The 19,676-nt window shown below is 45.7% G+C and overlaps 1 protein-coding gene across 2 annotated transcripts in view; it reads left to right on the top strand.

Annotated features, from left to right (window-relative positions):
* The window catches only part of Dgkg (diacylglycerol kinase gamma), a 190,731-nt gene that overhangs the window by 26,834 nt on the left and 144,221 nt on the right, over nucleotides 1-19,676 (top strand). For both annotated transcript variants that reach the window (XM_021209178.1, XM_021209177.1), the window contains exon 2: nucleotides 9,091-9,327. In XM_021209178.1, the coding sequence (XP_021064837.1) occupies nucleotides 9,261-9,327 (67 nt within the window). In that variant the 5' untranslated portion in view covers nucleotides 9,091-9,260. The remainder of the gene's footprint in view (nucleotides 1-9,090; nucleotides 9,328-19,676) is intronic.

Genomic DNA, 19,676 nt, shown 5'->3' with positions numbered 1-19,676 from the left:
CCATCCTAGAGGTGAGCGCTAACACGGAAGTGCCTTCCACCCTGCAGCAAGTTTCTCAGCCATAGTGGAGCAACAAGAGCAAGGACAGGAACACTTGTCATTACAGCAAATATGTCTTCCCTCCACCTTACACAGGGGCGTTGGCTCCTTCAGGACCCTTCTGAACCTGTGAGCCTGACCTCGCTCTTATAATTCTCTGTGCACATCTGCACCATTCTGCAGACAGCCTGGGTGGTAACGAGCTGTTCCGCTGTGTGTCTTCACACAGGCCCGCCCGTGTGCCCCTTATGATATAAAAAACGCAGCCTCCCGTGGCACACAACTGAGGGAGCGGATAAACTGCTGAAAGAGATTCGAAATGCTCTAGAGAATAAGTGACCTTTTAAACTGGGACTGGACAGACAAGTACCGGTTTGCTGTGGGAAGGAAGTAACGAAAGGTTTTTCCAAGGAAAGCAGAGAAAGGTCTGACCTGTCCATCCAGTAACCCGTGTTTAGGAGGTGCTATTGTGTCCCTGGCATTTGCCTAGGGCAGGAAGTAACAGAAAGTGAATTTGACTGAAGCATACTTATGAAAATACCAGGGAGTAGCTCTCAGGGTTTCTGGGCCTTCTGGAACGCCAAGACTGGCCCTTTGTCTTGGATGTTGAGAGAGTCCTCTGAAGAGTTTTAGGCACACAGGTCCTAAATGAGGAAGCTCTCTGTAAACACATTCTGGGTGATTCATAGGATACACCGTTATGTGAACACAACGTGCAGACCACAGTCTCTCGTGTGCTGGCTAACCTTTGTGTCAGAAGGGGAAATGAGACATCTCTGCACTTGCTCTCTTGTGCAAAGTTAAACCACAAAAAATAAATAAATAAGAAAGCAAAGCAGAAATACTGACGGAGGGTGGAAATTGGATGAGGGACAGATGGGCAGGAGCAGAGCAGACAGAATCAAGGTGCCGGGCTTCTCCAGGTACACTTTATATAGTTTAGCTCTTGGAACAACCCCCACCTCCACCCCCTGCCCTGCCCAAAGAAGATTCCTTGGGAAAGAAATGGGCAATGGCAAAGACAGACCGACAGTAATGGGAATGGGATAGGTTCGCTCAGAGCCACTTTGGAAAACAATTTTTGAGACTTGTTTGGTTAAAAACAAAAGAAGCTTGGACAAGTCATGAGCCCTGTTTTCCCCAGAGGTAAGACCTAGCAATTCCACACAGATTGCCTCTGTGTTTTGAAACTTAACAAATTAGCCGGGCGTGGTGGCCCATGACTTTAATCCCAGCACTCGGGAGGCAGAGGCAGGCGGATTTCTGAGTTCGAGGCCAGCCTGGTCTACAAAGTGAGTTCCAGGACAGCCAGGGCTACACAGAGAAACCCTGTCTCGAAAAACTAAAAAAACAAAACAAAACAACAACAAAAAAAAAAACCCAAAACTTAACAAATGAGTGTACTTTAGACAATGGAAACAAATTCTGTTGGGAAAAGTCTTAAAAGTCTTAGATGAAAGAAGGCTACAAAGGGGAGGATCATGTGGGACCAGAGTTGGAGGCCTGAGTGTGAATTTCGGTGATAGGCAGACAGATCCCGCCTTCCTTCAAGTTTCTGTTGCTGGAATAAAGCACCCTGACCAGGAGAAACGAGGAGAAAGGGGTTTGTTTCATCTTGTAACTCTCACTCCATCCAGTGAGGGCAGGATCTCAGGGCAAGAATCAAGAGACAGGGACTGACTGACGCAAAAGCCACAGAGGAACTACTGCTCCCTGGCTCGCTCCTCATGGCTTGCTCGCCCTGCTTTCTTCTACAACCTAGGAAATACAAGAAAATGACCCCCGCCCCAAGCATTTCTCTCAGTTGAGGATCCCTTGCCAGATAACCCTAGATTATGCCAGTTGACAACAGAATAAGCCAGACGATTAACCCCTTGCCAGTGTCACACACCAGAACATTACTGTTAACCCTCAAGATCTTCTATTAATATCAGTCTTATAATATAAACCATAGTATGATCTTAAATGCCCTATAATCTTTCAAAGTTCAGCTCCTTTAAAGTAAAAAAAAAAAAAAAATCCGAAGTCTCTTACTTGTGTATACCTATAAAATCAAAAATAAGTTACACACTTCTCACGCCAGGAGAAAACTGAGGCACAGTTGCAATCAAAGCAAAGCAAATTCCAACCATGTAAAACACTCAGTGCCTGGCACCTGGGAACCACTCTTGATCCTCTGGGCTCTAAGGAGCTTGAGCAGCTCCACCACCTCTCTGCCCACCAGAGCACACGTCGCTTATCTCATAGCTTCAAGCCAGCTCCATTCTGTAGCTGGTGCTGTCCATTCTCTAGCTATAGTACTGGCATCTCCATTATTTAGGGATCTTCACTGCAATTGAGGCTGCACGTTCACCAAGGCTCTTGCTTGACCTCAGGAACTCCAGCCTTGCCACACAGTGCCAAGTCTCGGCTGCTCTTCATGACCCCCAAACCAGTACCACCTGGCTCATCCTTACACGTTACTAAGTTTGGTTGCCAGCATGAGATGTAGCCTTGGCCACCCTGCACCACGGTGTCTGTGTGCTAATCCTGAGGGAAGAGTCCCGGAAGGTCTCACCTCAGTGATGCCTGGCTCTTCTCAGCCGTGCTGATTCCTCATCCCCAGCTGATAGTTATCAATTCCCCTATTAAAGCAGATTCCCACTACCACCCCACCCCACCCCGTGCTGATTTCTTGTTCATCACAGCTGACTCTTCAGCCCTAGCTAAACAGAACCACAAACTCTTTTTCAAAACATCCCACAGCAGCAGGAGGGGTGAGGCTGGAGAGCTACCTGAGCAGTTCAGAGCACCACTTTCTCTTCCAGAGGACCCAGCACCCACAGGGCAGCTCGTAACTCCAGTTTCAGGGAAAGCCACACCCTCCTCTGGACTCCCTGGGCACTGCATGTATGGGGTACACAGATATTTAGGCCAAACACCCATACAAACAAAATTAGATTAAACAAGATTAAAAAAAAAAAAATCAAATGAATGACCCTGGTAAGAGTCTGGTTTTCTCTGCAACCTCCCAAGCCAGTCCTCAACCATCTTCCTCTCTTTCCACATTGCTGTTGTCTGAGCTCCCAAGCTCCCACACTAGCTGCTTAAGCACTGAGCACTCAGTAGCTTTTCCAGCTCAAAGCTTCAAATTCCTCTCACAGTCTTGCCAAGAACAAATGGCCAGATCTGTCACAAAGGCCCCATAAATTTGGTACCAATTTTTGTCTTAAGTCAGGGGTTCTAGTGCTATGATAAAACACCATGACCAAAAGCAATGTGGGGTAGAAAGGGTTTATTTCATCTGACAACTCTTAGGCCACACTCCGCCACTGAGGGAAGTCAGGGCAGGATCCTGGAGGCAGGAGCCGATGCAGAGGTGTGGAGGGGTGCTGCTCACTGGCTTGCTCCCCGTGGCTTGCTCAGCTGGCTTTCTTACACATCCTAGGATCATTCACTCAGGGGCAGAGAGCCTGCAGTGGGCTGAGCCCTTCGACATCAGTTCTTAATCAAGAAGATGCTCCACAGGCATGCAGGTGCTGATATTTTTTTTTCTCTTTTTCCTTAATACTTTACTTATTGACAATAATGTATATTAAACTACAACTATGAAAGATTCCTTTGAGGTAAAACAGACATTTTAAAATATTTTCCTTCTAGGTGTTAAATAAATGCATGGGCAAACAATAATCTGTGGTGATTGCTAAGTAACATTCTCTCTCTCTCTGTTTTTCTCTGTCTCTCTGTCTCTGTCTCTGTCTCTGTCTCTCTCTCTCTCTCTCTTTATTTATTCACTTTATTCTCCCTGTCCTCTCCATGGTTGTGCTGACATTTTCTTAACTGATATTCCCTTTCCATATAACATGTCAAGTTGACTTGAAAAAAATCTAACCAGGACAGACAGACAAATGGACAGACATGCATGTATCTATTAGCTCTGCCTCTGATGAAATGGAGAAACAATGACAAAGCTTAATGAACATACGTACTGTCCAAACCTTGCTTTCAAATATCTTCCACTTAAGCCGGGCGTGGTGGCACACGCCTTTAATCCCAGCACTCGGGAGGCAGAGGCAGGCGGATTTCTGAGTTCGAGGCCAGCCTGGTCTACAAAGTGAGTTCCAGGATAGCCAGGCCTATACAGAGAAACCCTGTCTCGAAAAAACAAACAAACAAAAAAATATCTTCCACTTAAAGGAATCAGGGCTCCATGGAGAACTAGGGCTGATGAAACCAAGATGAACCAGAAAAGTTTATGGCACCAGAAACTAAAATCCTACTCAGAGAATGCAGTTACATGTTTAAACACAGGGACTGTTTGCAATGAGCTCCCACTGTTCAAATGTGGGACAATTTGAGAATCCAAACAGCAGTGTTTTATAAGTCAGAGAGAAATAAGTACCTATGACTATAATTAAAATGTTTATTTCCTAATTCAATGAACATTTATACTTAATGTATAATAATTTGCTACTTGTACAAATATATTTATATATGTTACATTTATTCATACTAATATGTACTATAGTATGTATTACTATATAGCATATATAAATATATACATTAATATAAATAAGTTCTTCCTACTGTTGATTAACATAACATGAATGATTAAATTATGGTCATTATCGTCATAATCACCTAGTCAAGACTCATCCATGGGTGCTGAAACCAGTGTATAAAATTTTGATGAGTAGTTACACGATTACAATAACCCGGAGCAGAATGAGATCAAGTTCAGAAACCTGAGGCACACTAGAAACCGTCTCCCAACTGCCGTCGGCTGATCCCTACGCCACACCGCTAAGGCCGCATCGGCAACAAGTAAAGAACTTTAGCCTTCCATGTTTATTAACTCATTGACAATCTCACACATCTGTTTACGGGATGCATTTTGGCTACATCACCCCGTCATGTCTCTTCCTGTGCCCCTGGGAACCCTGCATACCAACAACTCTTTTCTTACTTTCATGACATTTTTTTTTTTTTAACAACCACTGAGTTTAATTAGAGTTGTTTGAATGAGGGTAGGTGGAGGGTTATTTATCGGACCATGGGCAACTTGCCAGGAGAAACCCCAGTGGAGTAGAAGACGCTCTCTCCCTCAGCAGCCGTTACCTGACAGTAGCTCCCTCAGCTACTGCTGACTTACAGAATAACATGGCAATTTAGAAGACAGCTTGACAGCATGTTAATTTAAAGCAACAATAAGAGTAGATGCCTCACCAGAAGGCCTGGTTTCCTCAGCCATAGGATTTTGACCAGGTTTATAATGCTGGGCGTGAATTCTCTCCTCAGAATCAAGCCTGAAGCCCAATCAGGAAGTGGTTACTTCCCACCATACGAACTGTGGCAATACTGTCACTGGGCACACCTGGCCTAGATGAGTGTTTGTGGAAGCCACAGAACAATAGGACTTTGGGGGACAGTTCTCCCATAGAGGCCTGCATTGCCCTTCCTCGCACTATGGGAGCCAGGTAGCAGAAAAGAAGCCCCTCACTCAGTTCTAGCTTGATTTCTTTATGTCCTTCAATCAAAGTATGTGACTTCAGCAATGGGGTTTGACCATCTAGTTCTGGTAGACAGCCAAGAGGAATGCGGGGGTAAGGGGACGAGGAGAGTGGATTTTCTATGGCCACCCAGACCAGAAACACATAAGAAAGAGGGAGCCCACACATCTGGCCCTGAATTTTCTCTAGTAACCTATGACTTCTGGGAGCACTATTATTTGCTATGAAAGATACCTCCACTCAAACTTCCTCAATTTTTTTACACTTATTTGTGTTGATTTATTAATTGTGTGTATGTGCACAGGCATCTATAGAAGGCAGGAGGGCAGCTGAGTGTTAGCTCTCTCATTACAGTGTTGCCAGGATTGGCAAGTGCTGAGTCAGCTCAGCAGCCTGCCTGCCCCACCCCGACTCAAACCTTGCAGCCCCAGCATTCACCCTACCTTTCATAGCGTGTGCTGAGAACAGTCATTTTTATTGAATATCACTGCATCTGCAGGTCATTGTACTGGTGTATGTATGTGGACCCAACCATAACACCACATACATTCTTTTTTCCCCCACAGTTATTCTCATTTGCAAAAAGAAAAAAAAATTCAAGAAATGAGAAAACTGTCTATAATAAAATAATTAATGGGAGGCAGAGCCGGGAGCTAGATTCCTTGACTTCTGATTTGCTGACAGCTTTTTCTAGCCTGCTGTGTGTCTCTGGGCCCTCTTTGGATTCCATGATGCTGAGGAGTGTAGCGTAATTAAGCCACAGAGACGTTGCTTTGTTTCCATTCTGTGTTGTTTGAGACAGGGCTTTGCTGTAGATACCCCAGACTAGCCTCATGTTCACACTCCTGCCTTAGCCTCCGGATTCTGGGGGTTCTAGGCATGCGCTACCACAAATGGCTCATAGAGGCGTTTTTAAACAGTCGTCTGTGGTTCCTGTCTTTCTCTTCACCCTATTTACTAAGCACTTGGTTTCATTTTCCTCATCCATTAAATAGAGACAGCAACACAGTGGCCTGTCACTTAATTATGGGGACCTGTTCTGAAGACTCAGATCTTGGACAGTTTCATCATTGTGCAGACGTTGCAGAGAACACAGACACGAAGCCGAAAAGTGCAGGTTACTTACTTAAGTGGCCTCTCCAGTAGCACAGTCATTAATTATCTCTATTATTCATTATCTCTATTGACAGAGCACTGTGTACTATACATGACTGTGTGCTATGCTTGCCTATGACTGACAGTATAACAAATCTTTTTTTTTTTTTTTACACAACCTTTACTACAGATAAGTGTGAAACATATTGAGCTAGAGCAATATGAACACTAGACTGTTACCAGGCCACAGGAATTTTCGGGTTCCACTATAGTCTCTTGGGTATATCAAGTTTATTGTAGCATGAACACGACAGTTCTTAACATACACGCTCATGTAAGGACTAGGCCGGGCCGTGTGTTAAAACACATGACACAGTGTGAAATGAGTGTCTGTGTAGAGAAGCAGAGGTAACTTTTCAATTCCCTAGTGTGGGTTAAAAGACAATGTCAAAAGTCATTGCTTGCTTTTGAGTAAATGATCATCTGGGACTAGATCATAAAGAGGTCACCAACCAACAAACAAACAAACTACAACAACAACAACAACATAGACAATAGAACACACTGAAGGATTTCATTAGCAGGAGAGATGTGATCTGACTGGCCGTGAGAAGGAGCAGACTAGGGGAGAGAGAGGGCAAAATTGGGTACAGGGAGACCAGCAGGAAAGATGAGTGAGTGGGCCGGGGTTGGGGGAGGACTGTGTGGTAGACGGGAGGGAGCATGGGATGGACAGCACAGTCCAGGACTGCTGCTGGGTTAGATGGGGGGGGGGAGCTTCCACTGGGGCTCAGCCTGTGGCCCAAGAAGTGACTCTTCTGGGTGAGAAGCAGCTTGAGGGGACCAGCGGGTGCTGGGCTAAGGTAATTTGGGACATCTAGGAGTCTCAAAGGGTGGCTAGAGAGTCGTATCCACGTGCGGGATCTGAAGACCTCTGAATTCTCAGATCCAGATTGAGGATAGGGCTCAGTGCTAGGGAGTCACAGAAGCTGTGAAGGAACAAAGTTCTACAGGGACCGGAGAAGTGGGCTGAGGGGAAGCACCAGTGCTCAGAGATGGCAAAGGAAGACGAAGGAGACAGGGTGGGAACTCTCGGGAAGACATAAGAGGCTCAAGGGGAGGGCTTCCTGCCAGGAGACAAGCTGTATAGGAAGAGATCAAAGCTAGGAAGGACTGGGAAGGACCTGTGGGTTGACAACTCGAGACCTTAAGAAGATGCTAAAAAAACGAATCCAGGCTGCCGGCGGGTTAAGGAGGACACCTGGCTTTCTTAGAAGAGAGACCACTATGAAGGCTTCCAGAGAAGCAAACATCTCCCTCCTTAGCCACCGGCTCACCCCAAGGCCCTTTCTTGTGGAGCTAGAATCTCAGTGCTTTGCTATAATTCATCCCTACCAGGCAGACGTGCACCAGCCGTGACTACACCCTGCTGTAAAGAATCCTACACGCGTCTCCCTTCTGGGGCTTCCTTTCAGCATTACTAGAGAACATTTCCCCCTCCCTACTCCGCCCCACCCACCCACGCACACGTGCACACACTCACACACTCACACACTGAGAACATCCTTGAAGTCAGACCCAGAGTTCAGACTCTATCATATTAAAACTCAGCTTATGGTTTCTTTACATCTTTTCCTTTTATGCCAAACGCTTCCCCACTTGTTTCTATCCAGAATAAAAGCATGCAAATGTGTGCATGCGCATGGGTGGGTATACGGTAAGGGAAAGTCTCCTGAAACAGCTTGCTACAGTGACAGTGTTTCTCCTTCCAACATTATTCCGCTCCATGCTAATCTGTTTCTTTCTTTATATGCTGATCCTGGCCTGCCATGCTAATTTCATCACTCCCAAAACTGATTTAATGAAACATACTATGATATGGAAGGTTTGGAGCAAAAGGCTTCTGTGCCCTTGTCCATCATCCTAGCACCTGCACCCTGAGGCTGACAGACCCTCCCCCCAAATCCTCTTAGTAGCACTAAGAACTTCTCTCACACTAGAGGCCACCAGCCAAAGGTTGATCTCAATTTCCACAGCAGCCCGCAGCTCGAAGTTAGAAGCCGTGTGATAGGGCCTGGACATCATCAATAAGGGACAGAAGGCTCCCCTTACAAATCGGCTGACCAGGTTCCTGCTCCAGTAGGATTCTGGGGGCATCTAAGAGCGAGGGGTATTTTCTTCATGTGCCTCTGGGAACCCAACACCACCATTTGTGGAAGACATTTCAGCTTCCCCAGTGTGAGAAGTATGGAGATCCTGTCATGTAGGCCAGTCTGACATTCAGCCAGAAGTGGAGCAGGGCTGCCACCACGCGCTGGCTTCTGGGCCCTCTCCAGACCTCTCAGAAGGTAGACCACACCCTCAAGAAACACTGAATCATTGCTGTCTTGCAGCAGAGACCATGTTGGGGTTCGTTTTTTTCCCCCCCTGGCAACTCATTTACAATGGCTTTTGTGCTTTCACTTAGGAATTGCCAGCATTTCAGGATTGGCCTGGACCGCAGCAGGAATGTTACCTGAGGAGTAGTGGAAGCCCTTCGACAGCTGCCAAGAGGTGTGGCCCTGAGCTGGGCCCCCGGCTTCTCGCTGGTGACCAGAACTCCATCTGTGTCTCAAGGCAATCACCCTTGGCTGAAAGATGAGTGAAGGACAATGGGTCTCTCTCTCATCAGAAGAATTTGATCAGCTCCAGAAATACTCTGAATGTAAGTGCTGGCATTCACAGACCCAAGGGAGGGTTTCGTCTCTGTTAGGGACTTCATCCCTGGAGGGCAGAGTTACTGTAAAGCCATGGAGAAAGAGGCCTGGTGGATATAATTGCTTTATAAACACAGAATTAGTGTTTGCCTCGATATAAAGATGCAACCACTCTTTTTTTTTTTTTTTTTTTTTTTTGGTTTTTCGAGACAGGGTTTCTCTGTGTAGCCCTGGCTGTCCTGGAACTCACTCTGTAGACCAGGCTGGCCTCGAACTCAGAAATCCTCCTGCCTCTGCCTCCCGAGTGCTGGGATTAAAGGCGTGCGCCACCATGCCCGGCGATGCAACCACTCTTAATACTCGACAGAGAATTTGGGGTACACACTGGAGAAAATAAGGCAGGTTATAAACCCACCGTGGGCTCAGCAAGCACTGTGGTACCCGCAGCTGTATTTGGCTGAGTTCTGCCCCTTTCTTCCCAGGCCCGTATTTCCCACCTGACGCTATCATGAGTAGATTCCCAGTCAGTTGCCCCTTTAAGCATAATTTTACAGGACAACAGGTGTGTGGTGAGCTTGTTCCACTGACACTAACTTTGCCTGACTTTTGATATGAGGGGCTGAACCCTTAGCTTATGCCTTCTTTTGGACTTTGTCCTAGGAAGGCCTAGACTTAGTTTCCCTTCTGCTGTGCCCAGGAATGCTTTCAGAATCAGGTCACATGGTTCACTATGAGGAGCATGAGATGTGTCTCCCACAGGCCACCCCTAACCCTGAATGGTGATAGGAATGTACTTGGGCTGAGGCAGAGCCTCATCTGCATAAGTCAGGGACCCACCAAGTGCTCCCTCTGCTTCTTGGCCCTGTGATGTCACAGCTCTCACCATCCCTAAGCCACCACATCCTCGCTTGAGAGGAGTGGAGCGGGGGCTGGGAGATGACTTAGTCTATAAGGTGCCGCTGCCTGCCCAGGAAGAGGACCTGATTTTGGATCCCTAGCACCCTGTGAAAAAGGAAAGAAAGAAAATTCAGGTTCTGGGGCAGGTCCCTGTCATCCCAGCACTGGAAAGAGAGATAAAGGAAGATTCTAGAACTTGCTGGCCAGCCAGTCTGGATGAATCAGCAAGCTCCAGGTTCAGTGACAGACTTAGACTTAAAAATATAAAGAGTGTGACTGAGGAAACACACACACACACACACACATGCACACATGGACATATACACAAAAAGTAGACATATCCTGCATTCTTATTCACACACACACACACACACACACACACACACACACACAGACATGCACACACGGACATACACACAAAAAGGAGACACACCCTGCATTCTTATTCGAGCCCACCAATCTGTTACTCCTTGTGCTCCCCAAGATGAACCAGCGCCCCATAGTGAACTGGTCTGTTTTGGTACTGGTATTATGAGTCCCTGTTCTCTTCTCTGACCTCCGTGGGTTTATAGAAACTACGCAGTGCTGACTGGGAACAAAGGTAAATTCAATTTAACTAAACCTGTTCTCCAAGAGGTGAAAAAAGGCATAAAGGTAGGCACTATCCTGCGTGGTAAGGAATCCTGTTCAGGAGTCAGCTCTGTACTCGAGAGACAGGCAGAACACAGCTCGGAGACAGCGGAGGCATGATGCTCTCTGGTACCACTGGCTAACAGTGCATATAAAGGCACGGGGAACTGAAAGGGGGATAGCGGAATGGCAGACAGTTGTACCACAGTGTGGGTGATTAAACAACAGAAACTGATTATCTCCAGGCTGTGGAGGCCCTGAGTCCAAAATTAAGGCATTGGCAAGTTGGCTCTTCTGTGGGCTAAAAGGAATGGCCTCTCCTAGGCTGTGCCCATGGTTTGTTGATGACCATGTTCTTCCCTAGTCTCTGCCCATGGTATGCGGGGGGTGGGGGGGGGGTGTACACACGCACGCACACATACAAATTTGCCCGTTTTATAAGGATACAGTATAATGAATTAGATGTATCCACTCCAGCATGATCTCATATCTCTCTCTCTCTCTCTCACTCTCTCTCTCTCTCTCTCTCTTTTTTTTTTTTTTTTTTTTTTTGGTTTTTCGAGACAGGGTTTCTCTGTATAGCCCTGGCTGTCCTGGAACTCACTTTGTAGACCAGGCTGGCCTCGAACTCAGAAATCCTCCTGCTTCTGCCTCCCATCTTAACTGCTTAGGTATACAGTCTTCCTATATCAGGTCCCATGTCGAGACGATAAGGCATGGGACTTTTAGCATATGAGCAAGAGCCAAACTGAAGACACAGGAGAGGATCTACTTGAGTGACCTCTAAGTAAGGCCAGAGGGTCAGACGAATGAGGTGAATAGAGAGGAAGGCAGAAGTCTGAGCTGGGGAAGAGTAGAGGATGAGGCGGGGTGGAGGGATGGGCTAACATCAACCCTTTCATGTCAATTGTGGTCCATAGGACAAGTTGGGGTGTCCCAGAGCCTGGAATCTGGAGGCTATCTACAGAGCCGTTTGCAGCTGCTAGGCCAGGAGTCAGGCAGTGCTTGGGATGAAATTTAGCCTGAGCCAAGGAAGAAGATTAGATTAGGGAATTAAAGCTGGTTTGAAGGAAGTTGTGACAGGAATGTTATCTATCCACACATATAGAGCAAAAAAGAAGCCAGCTGGAGGCGCCTCAAAGACTGAGCTCTGAGTGTGTCAAACAGGAGATCCCAGGGCTGGTGGGGACAGTTGTGGATGCTGAGGATAAAGGTGGCAATGGCCCACCCACTTACACATCCAACAAAGAGGAAGAGGCAACTCCTGTCCTCACCAAGTAAGAGATGGCACTCAATCACATCTGTGTGTGGCAGGTCTTAAGGAGGCTGGCACTGGCCTTGCAAGGCTTGGCCCCACCCTGCAGGGATGCCCTATGCAATTCTTTCTCTCAGACACAGCCTGGGAGTCTTGTAGAATGTGGGAGGCGTTGGAGAAAGAACTAGAAGGCCAGCCAGGACCCCTTGTCGGGATTCTTCTGAGAGATGTGCTGTACATAGCGATATGAGTGGGAACTAGGGTTAGGCTGCAGCTCTTGGGAAGACTTGGGAATCTGTAGAAACAGCAGCTCGGGGAGGGGAATAAAAGAATAAAGGCTCTTTAAGGATTAGAATTAGGAGAGAGAAGAATACAGAAGTTTGGGGCTAGGGATTCCAGAAGGAAAGAGTCAGAAGACAGAACTGGAAAAATAGCCAGGTTAAAGAAGAGTCCAGGAAGCCAAGGGTGGGTGACACATGCCTTTAATTCCAGCACTCAGGAGGCAGAGGCAAGGGGATCTCTGTGAGTCCAGTGCCACCCTGGTCTACAGAGTGAGTTCCAAGACTGTCAGGGCTGCACGGAGAAACCCTGTCTCAAAACAAACAAAACAAACAAACAATCAGAGCCCAGGATGTGTGGGGAATGTTGATGCACACCTGGAATCCCAGCAGGGGATGCTGGATGGGATGTTCTGATGTCATTATAACAGGAAAGGGGGGGGAAAAGATAAAATTCTTGGAAAAATGATTAATCCTTAGAAGAAACCTTGAGAAAGTCACTTCACTGGTTTTAGATGTATTGTGTTGTTCAGTCGGATCGTATTGCCATAGCAACCACTCCCTCAAAACCACATAAACAGGAGCCTTACAATAGCAAAATGATGAAGGACACAGCCCAGGAACTGAGCTCTTTCGTGGGTGGGGCTAGGGAAGAGGTGCTCTCCACTTGTGTTATGTAAACTCACACCTTCTCTGGAGGCCTTCTGGTAGGAGATGCTATCTGAAAACTGCTCCTGGAAACATTGATTTGAGTCTATACATGAAGTCAACCACACAGGAACACATGTCTGTGCTTGAGAGTAAGTTCACTGTGAGGCAACCATGTAGAGTGTTTATCAAGAAGCTACTGTGCTGTTAAGAAATTATTACAAAATAAAAGCCAACTGTAGCCCTGTCCCTCAGGAAGTGGCTACAGGAAGATAGCAAGATGAATGCCAGTCTGGATGACATAGCTGATTTCAGGCCAGTCTGGGATACAGAGCATGGCCCTGTCTTGATGTTACAACAAGCAAATAAATGGTATGCAAGTTCCTTCTGTTCCTTCAGTGTGACTTCAAGAAATTAAAGTGTCTACTAGAGATAATCAATCCAATACGTAAATGGATGGATGATGATAGATAGACAGGCAGACAGACAGATGATAGACAGAAACATAGATATGAATTAAATTAGAGAAAAAAAGTAAGTACATTTGAAGACAGAGAACCCATGTGCTGTGTTCTTAGGAATTGAGTTTTGTTTGGAATTAGATCAAAGCGAAGTGTTTGACTTCAAGCAGATTCAGTTCAAAACCTTTCAGCATCGCTTGTAGAGTCAGAGAACCTGTGTAGGCTTGAGTAGTAGAACAGTGTGGGATCTAAATAAGCATCACGGATATCCCACTGTTAGTAATGCTAGCCATGGGGTGGCAGGGATGTGACATCATCAAATGCTTGCACAGTCCTGCCCTGTAGAAGGTGGCGTCTACTTGCTTCCGATTTAGAAGGGAGGAGCTGAATGTCTTCTCATCCACATCTCATTGAGCTCAGCTGGCCTCTTTTCCCTTTGTAATGATTAAGAATCTGCCTACATAGTTTCAGAGAATGTGTGGCTAGGGAGAAATGTCTTTGGAATTATGATGCTAAGAGTTTAGTAGCCCTTGCATCTAGACGAATGCAGATCCTGACCCAACAGGCTGGTCTTGCACCAAACCTGTGCATTCTTCACCAGCTTGCAGATGATGCTGTCGGTCCAGGGGCCACACTTTGGGTTACAAGAAGGTAGAAGTTGCCTGCTCCATCTCTGCACCTTCACTTCTCTGTGAGCCCAAGCTACGTAGGGGGAAAGTGGGGATGCTGCTTGCAATGCAAACGCATGATTGAGTTACATCAGTCATCCAGATCGGTCATGATGCAACAGGAAGCTTGGCACCCTCTGACAGTTTTCCCACAGCAGTTAAAATTCTCTTTGCTTCTCTGAAAACTCTCTAACTCTTGTAGTATGTGCTGCTCTGTGGCTGAGCCGTCACTTCCACAGGATCCTGGAAGTGTTAGACCTGATCTGTTTCAGCCAGCCTCTGTCTTGGCTGTGCATCCAAACCACGTGGAAGGCTCTGAATACTGCCAGTTCTCTGCCTAGGCTAATGGCTATCCTATCATAATCTGTAGATGTGGGACCCGGTCGTTGGTATTTTCTAAAGCATTCCATGTGATTTTAATACGCAACCAAGGTTTGAGAACCTTGGTTCTCATTCCCTTCTCGAATATAGGACACATGGGACAGGCATGATCTCTCCAACTGATCGCTTTTCCAGTTATCATTCCTTCAATAAGACTTCATTGAACATCTGCTTTATTCTGGTCTATGGGCTGCATGCTGGGAACAAACTGTGAATGGGTAAAGAGGTACAGTTTGGAGAACATGTGTGTAAAAACAAGTCAGTGACCCACCACAAGCCTTCCCTGCATGTCTCCCATCCTGCTCTGTGGTCTGATTCCTCCTCACTAAAGTGACTATATAGGTTTCTTACACTGAAATTACTACGGTAACATCTTCCCTCTTCCGGCCCCTGCAGAAAACCCTGCCTTGGTTGTTCTTGGCTCTTGGAAGAATTGCAAGGATTATTTGTACCTTCCAACCTTCTCTTGGTGTCGCCCATTACCGCCACTCCTCAATCAGGAATTACCTACAGTCGTTTTGGTATTTAAAATAAATCCTCCTGACCTCCACCTCATGGTCTTTTCTAAGTTGTGAGAGGTGAGCCTGAACTGTTAGCCCATGGACTGGGCATTGCTGGAGGTTGGTTCACCCAAGGTGAGGGCATCCAATATGATGGTAACTGATGTCACCATAGGCCTTGATCCAGATCTACAGAGTGAGAATCTCGGTTTCCTCCCCTGCCCCATCCCAGTGTGGCACCTTTGAATTTCACTTCTGTAGTTGGATTTTCAGATTCACTTTTGAAATATTGACTCATGTTCAATGCCAAGTGTAATGGCTGGATAATTTGACTTGCTGGGTAGAGTTCTTTGGTACCGGTCCCTTAAACAATGGAAGTTGTCTGGGGCGCTCATAGCAACTTCAGGCTTGCCATAGTTGTGGGCTTTTATTTTCAATAATTATCCAACAAGACCAGTTACTTCTCAAGGTAGCCCTCTCTTCTAGGCAGAACGATGGTCCTCACATGGCTTATATTTTAGTCAACTAGGAAACTCTCCAATGTATTTTTTTGCTCAGCATCCTGATGGATTAACAGATCTTGAGACCATGTTTTGGCACATATAGGAATTTCCCAGTTGACTCTAACATGCTTCCAGACTTCAAAGCCACAGTCCTAGACTTTTAAAGGGCCATATCTCCTGACTTAGGATTCATTTACTGGATGAAGCAGATAGTCATGACATAATCACTCAGATAAGTTAAACAGAAGGAAACAAGAAGAACACACTCTTGCTCTGTGTGCCCTTGACAGAATCACTCAAGTTTAACAGACTTCTGTTTCCCCTTCTCTAACATAGGAATAATTGTTGCATCAGGAACTGTAACTGTTGCAGTTACGAGCATAGCACACATCTTCTGACCAACCCACAACTAATGGGAACTGTTGCCAGCATGGTAGACATGGCCCTATTTCTATACTCAGAAATGCAACTTCACATCCTCTGAGTCTGTGCTGGCATTATGATGCAGGGTTTGGCAAGGGAGGTCTTTGCTGAGGCTGCACTCTTAGGACCACCATAATTCCTGAAATAAGACGAGGGCTGTTTCTAAGACGCCTCTTGCTGTAACCACTCCTCCCTCATGGAAAGAAAAATCTCCTGAGAAGAAATGACCAGAAAGTGTCAGAGGAGGTCAAGAGAAAGAAATGTCCCCCACATTTGAGAATTGGGTTGCTTCTCTTTTTGAGAAGTGTTGTGGTGGATCTATAAAAACCCTGTCCTGGCTAATTTGATGCCAGCTTGACACAAGCTAGGGTCATCTGCAAAGAGGGAACCTCAACTGAGAAAAATGTCTCTGTCAGATTATACCTGTGGGCAAGTCTGGGGAGATGACTTGATTCGTGATTGATGTGAGAGGGCCAGCGCCTCTGGGCTGGGGGTCCTGGGTGGTGTAAGAAAGCAAACTGAGCAAGCCACGAGGAACAAGCCAGTAAGCAACAACCCTCAATCCCCTCTGCTTCAGCTCTTGCCTCCAGAATTCCTGCTTTGAGTTCTAGCCCTGACTTTCTTTAATCATAAGATATGGCCGATCAGGATGTATAAGCCAAATAATGAACCCTTTCCTCTCCAAGTTGCTTTTGGTCATGGTCTTTACGAGAGCAATAGAAAGCTAACAAGATAAGTTCCTATAGGGCGAGGCGAAATCATGTCTGAGAAGGAAGTCTCTGATGGGAAATTAGTCATAAACAGTTTGGATGGTTCAAGAGATTTATTTTCATTTAATATTAGGCTTTTGATTAAGTATCTTAGATGGTTTTCTCTCTCTCTCTCTCTCTCTCTCTCTCTCTCTCTCTCTCTCTCTCTCTCTCTCTCTCTCGTGGTGTTTTACCAAGCTGGTGTTTCTTTGTGTAGCCCTGGATGACCTGGAACTCACTCTCTAGATCTGCCTGCCTCTGTCTCCTGAGTGCTGGGTCTAAAGATGTGTGCCATCACACCTGGCTTCTTTTTTCTTTTTAAGATCTTGGTAAGTGTGAGATTTGATAGGTATGTATGTATATATGCTGTGCATGTCAGTATCACAGCAGGTTTTGGAAATAGAACCAAAACACTTCAGGGTCAAAATTCTTCTGCTAAGTTGAACCTGGAGTTTTTTTTAACATAGGAATGATATCAAAGAGTATGGGTTCTATAGAATTTAACCCTTGATTCCCATCTAAAATACTGAGTTTATCCTGTCCTTATAGAAGGCACAGTAAGATATCTGCTTCTCAGATTTGCATTGTTAAGATCTGGGCACTTTAACGGAGTTGAAAGCAAAACAGATCATAAAATGCAGACTTTCCCTAAATTATACAGCTGCTTGTGTGTTAATGAAAAAATACTAGGAGTGTGACTAAGCTCTGGCCTACTTCTCAGCTCTCCTCCCTTCAGGTTCAAGAGTGGGCCTTGGAAAATAGAATCCTAGCCAGTTGCTCCACCATTCAAAACATCTGCAACGATTTTGAACCAATGATCTTCCATTGGCACTCAGGATCTCCATAGACCTGGCCCCAATGTACGCTCCGACGTGTAACTTTTTCTAGACGTTTAGAGGAGTCCTCCATCTCTGTTCACTCTGTCTCTTCTGGGAAGAGTCCTTCAACTTCATATCCCCCTTTAAAAACTTTACCCAGGCCTGGAGAGGCAGCACGTGTCTGATCCCACCCTCTTCGGGGGCAGAGGCAGGCAGATCTGTGCAAGTTGAAGTCTAGCCTGTCTCTAGAACAAGTTCCAGGACAGCCAGGGAACACCTAGCTCAGAAAAACAAAACCAAAGAAACAAACAAAAACAAAACCTTCCTCGGTTGCTTCAGATGCCAGGGTAGTGCAGAGCCAGCCCCACTTGAATGAACCTCAGTTTCAGCTTGACTTTACTTCTTGTTCCTTTGGTACCAGCCTTGTCACCACAACAATCACACTTGACCTTGTGCTAGCAAATACCTGCTAAGCAATAATGAATCACGCTGAGGAGAAAGGACCCAGACTCTTGAGCCAAACGCACCCTTGAAATCCTCGCCCCTGGTTGGGAAAGTCCCATGATTTATTTTTTTTAATGAGTTTTAACTTTGTCGTTTGTAGACTGAAGGAAGTATCCCCTTATTTGCATGAAACTCGCAGAAGAGCGAGCGTTTGTGAGAGTTCGCAGGTAAATGTCCTCAACAAGAGGCAGTACCCACCACCACACTACTTAACCCTTTCCCCTCCAGCCCTTTTAAGATGCCTCGAAACCTCTTACTACCCACAGTGCTTTCTGAACTGAATGGAAGCAACCTAAATTGTTGCCATCTGCTGCCTTGATCTTACTGAGCTATTAGCTTTTCAACATCTGTTCTGAGTTTCAGAAAGAAATTTCCATTTTTAGGCAACAGCAGCATAGCGTTTTTGAGTAGCATTTCAAAATGCTTCAATCCTGCAGTGATTATAACTTCTGCTAGATAGACTTCCAGTCAGCAAAAACCACAGAGAACAGCCTAGCCCGTGGAGGATCCTTCACTCGGATGTTTAAATAGAAACAATAATGAAACTTTGAAGAAGCTTTTAATTACCCACAATTCCTGGAGGCAGGGGAAGCACAGGTCACAGAAACCCTGATTTCTTTCACAGTGTGCTATGTCAAACCACACATGCACACTTGATGCGTTTTTGTGGCAATTATTGATTCCTTTTGTCCTCGGTTCTTATGAACATCCTGCAAAGCAACAACCAGTGATTTCCCTGTAGTTTCTGAAACTTTTAAAGATTTATTTTTTGTTTCATGTGTATGAGCATTTTGCCTGCATGTGGACAGTGCTCTTCAGTCCGAGCTGTCTTGCCAACCCCTTCTGGATTATTTTCCATAGATAATGAAAATGTTAATCGCCACGGATCCCCTAAATATCCATTTCCCTTTCTGAGCAAATGTCACCTACAGGGAGCAGTGAGGTCAGGAAATGCAGAGGTCAGAGACTCAACTTCCAGAGGAAACTTCTCACTGGCAGAAATATGATAGAGCAGCTGTAGACTATTAAATCAGGCAGGTTAATTATAAGACATAATTGAGGTTAATTTTTGTGTCAGGATGAATAACTCAATTCTTTCCATCAAGACGGAAAATAAAAATTAAGGAAAAGGGAACAGAGTTGTCAGGATTGTAAAGCTGGAAGGAAGGAACCTCCTTTGCCTGCGCACATTGTTTCAGCACCAAGGGCAGAACCTCACTCACCGCGCTTCCCACTGAAAATAATTGCTGAAATGATTTTTTTTTTCTTTTTTGGGGGGGTGGAGTGGGAGGGTCTTTATGTGTTTCGTTGTTGTTTTGAAAAGTGTGGGAGGTCTGTTTGTTTGGTTGGTTGGTTGGTTGAGATTGGGTCTCTTTGTCCTGAGACTCTTGATTCTCCTGCCTCAGCCTCTCCTGAAATTACAGGTGTATACTACCACACTCAACTCAAGATTTGGTTGGGTTGGGTTGGGTTGGGTTGGGTTGGGTTGGGTTGGGTTGGGTTAGATTTGGTTAGGTTTGGTTAGGTTAGGTTAGGTTTGGTTTGGTTTGGTTTGGTTAGGTTAGGTTTGGTTTGGTTTGGTTAGGTTAGGTTAGGTTTGGTTTGGTTTGGTTTGGTTTGGTTAGGTTTGGTTTGGTTTGGT

This window comes from Mus pahari, chromosome 12 (assembly GCF_900095145.1).
Source record: "Mus pahari chromosome 12, PAHARI_EIJ_v1.1, whole genome shotgun sequence".
Classification (NCBI taxonomy): Eukaryota; Metazoa; Chordata; class Mammalia; order Rodentia; family Muridae; genus Mus; species Mus pahari.
The sequence above is the reverse complement of the archived record's forward strand: the minus strand, read 5'-3'. Positions and strand labels throughout refer to the sequence as shown.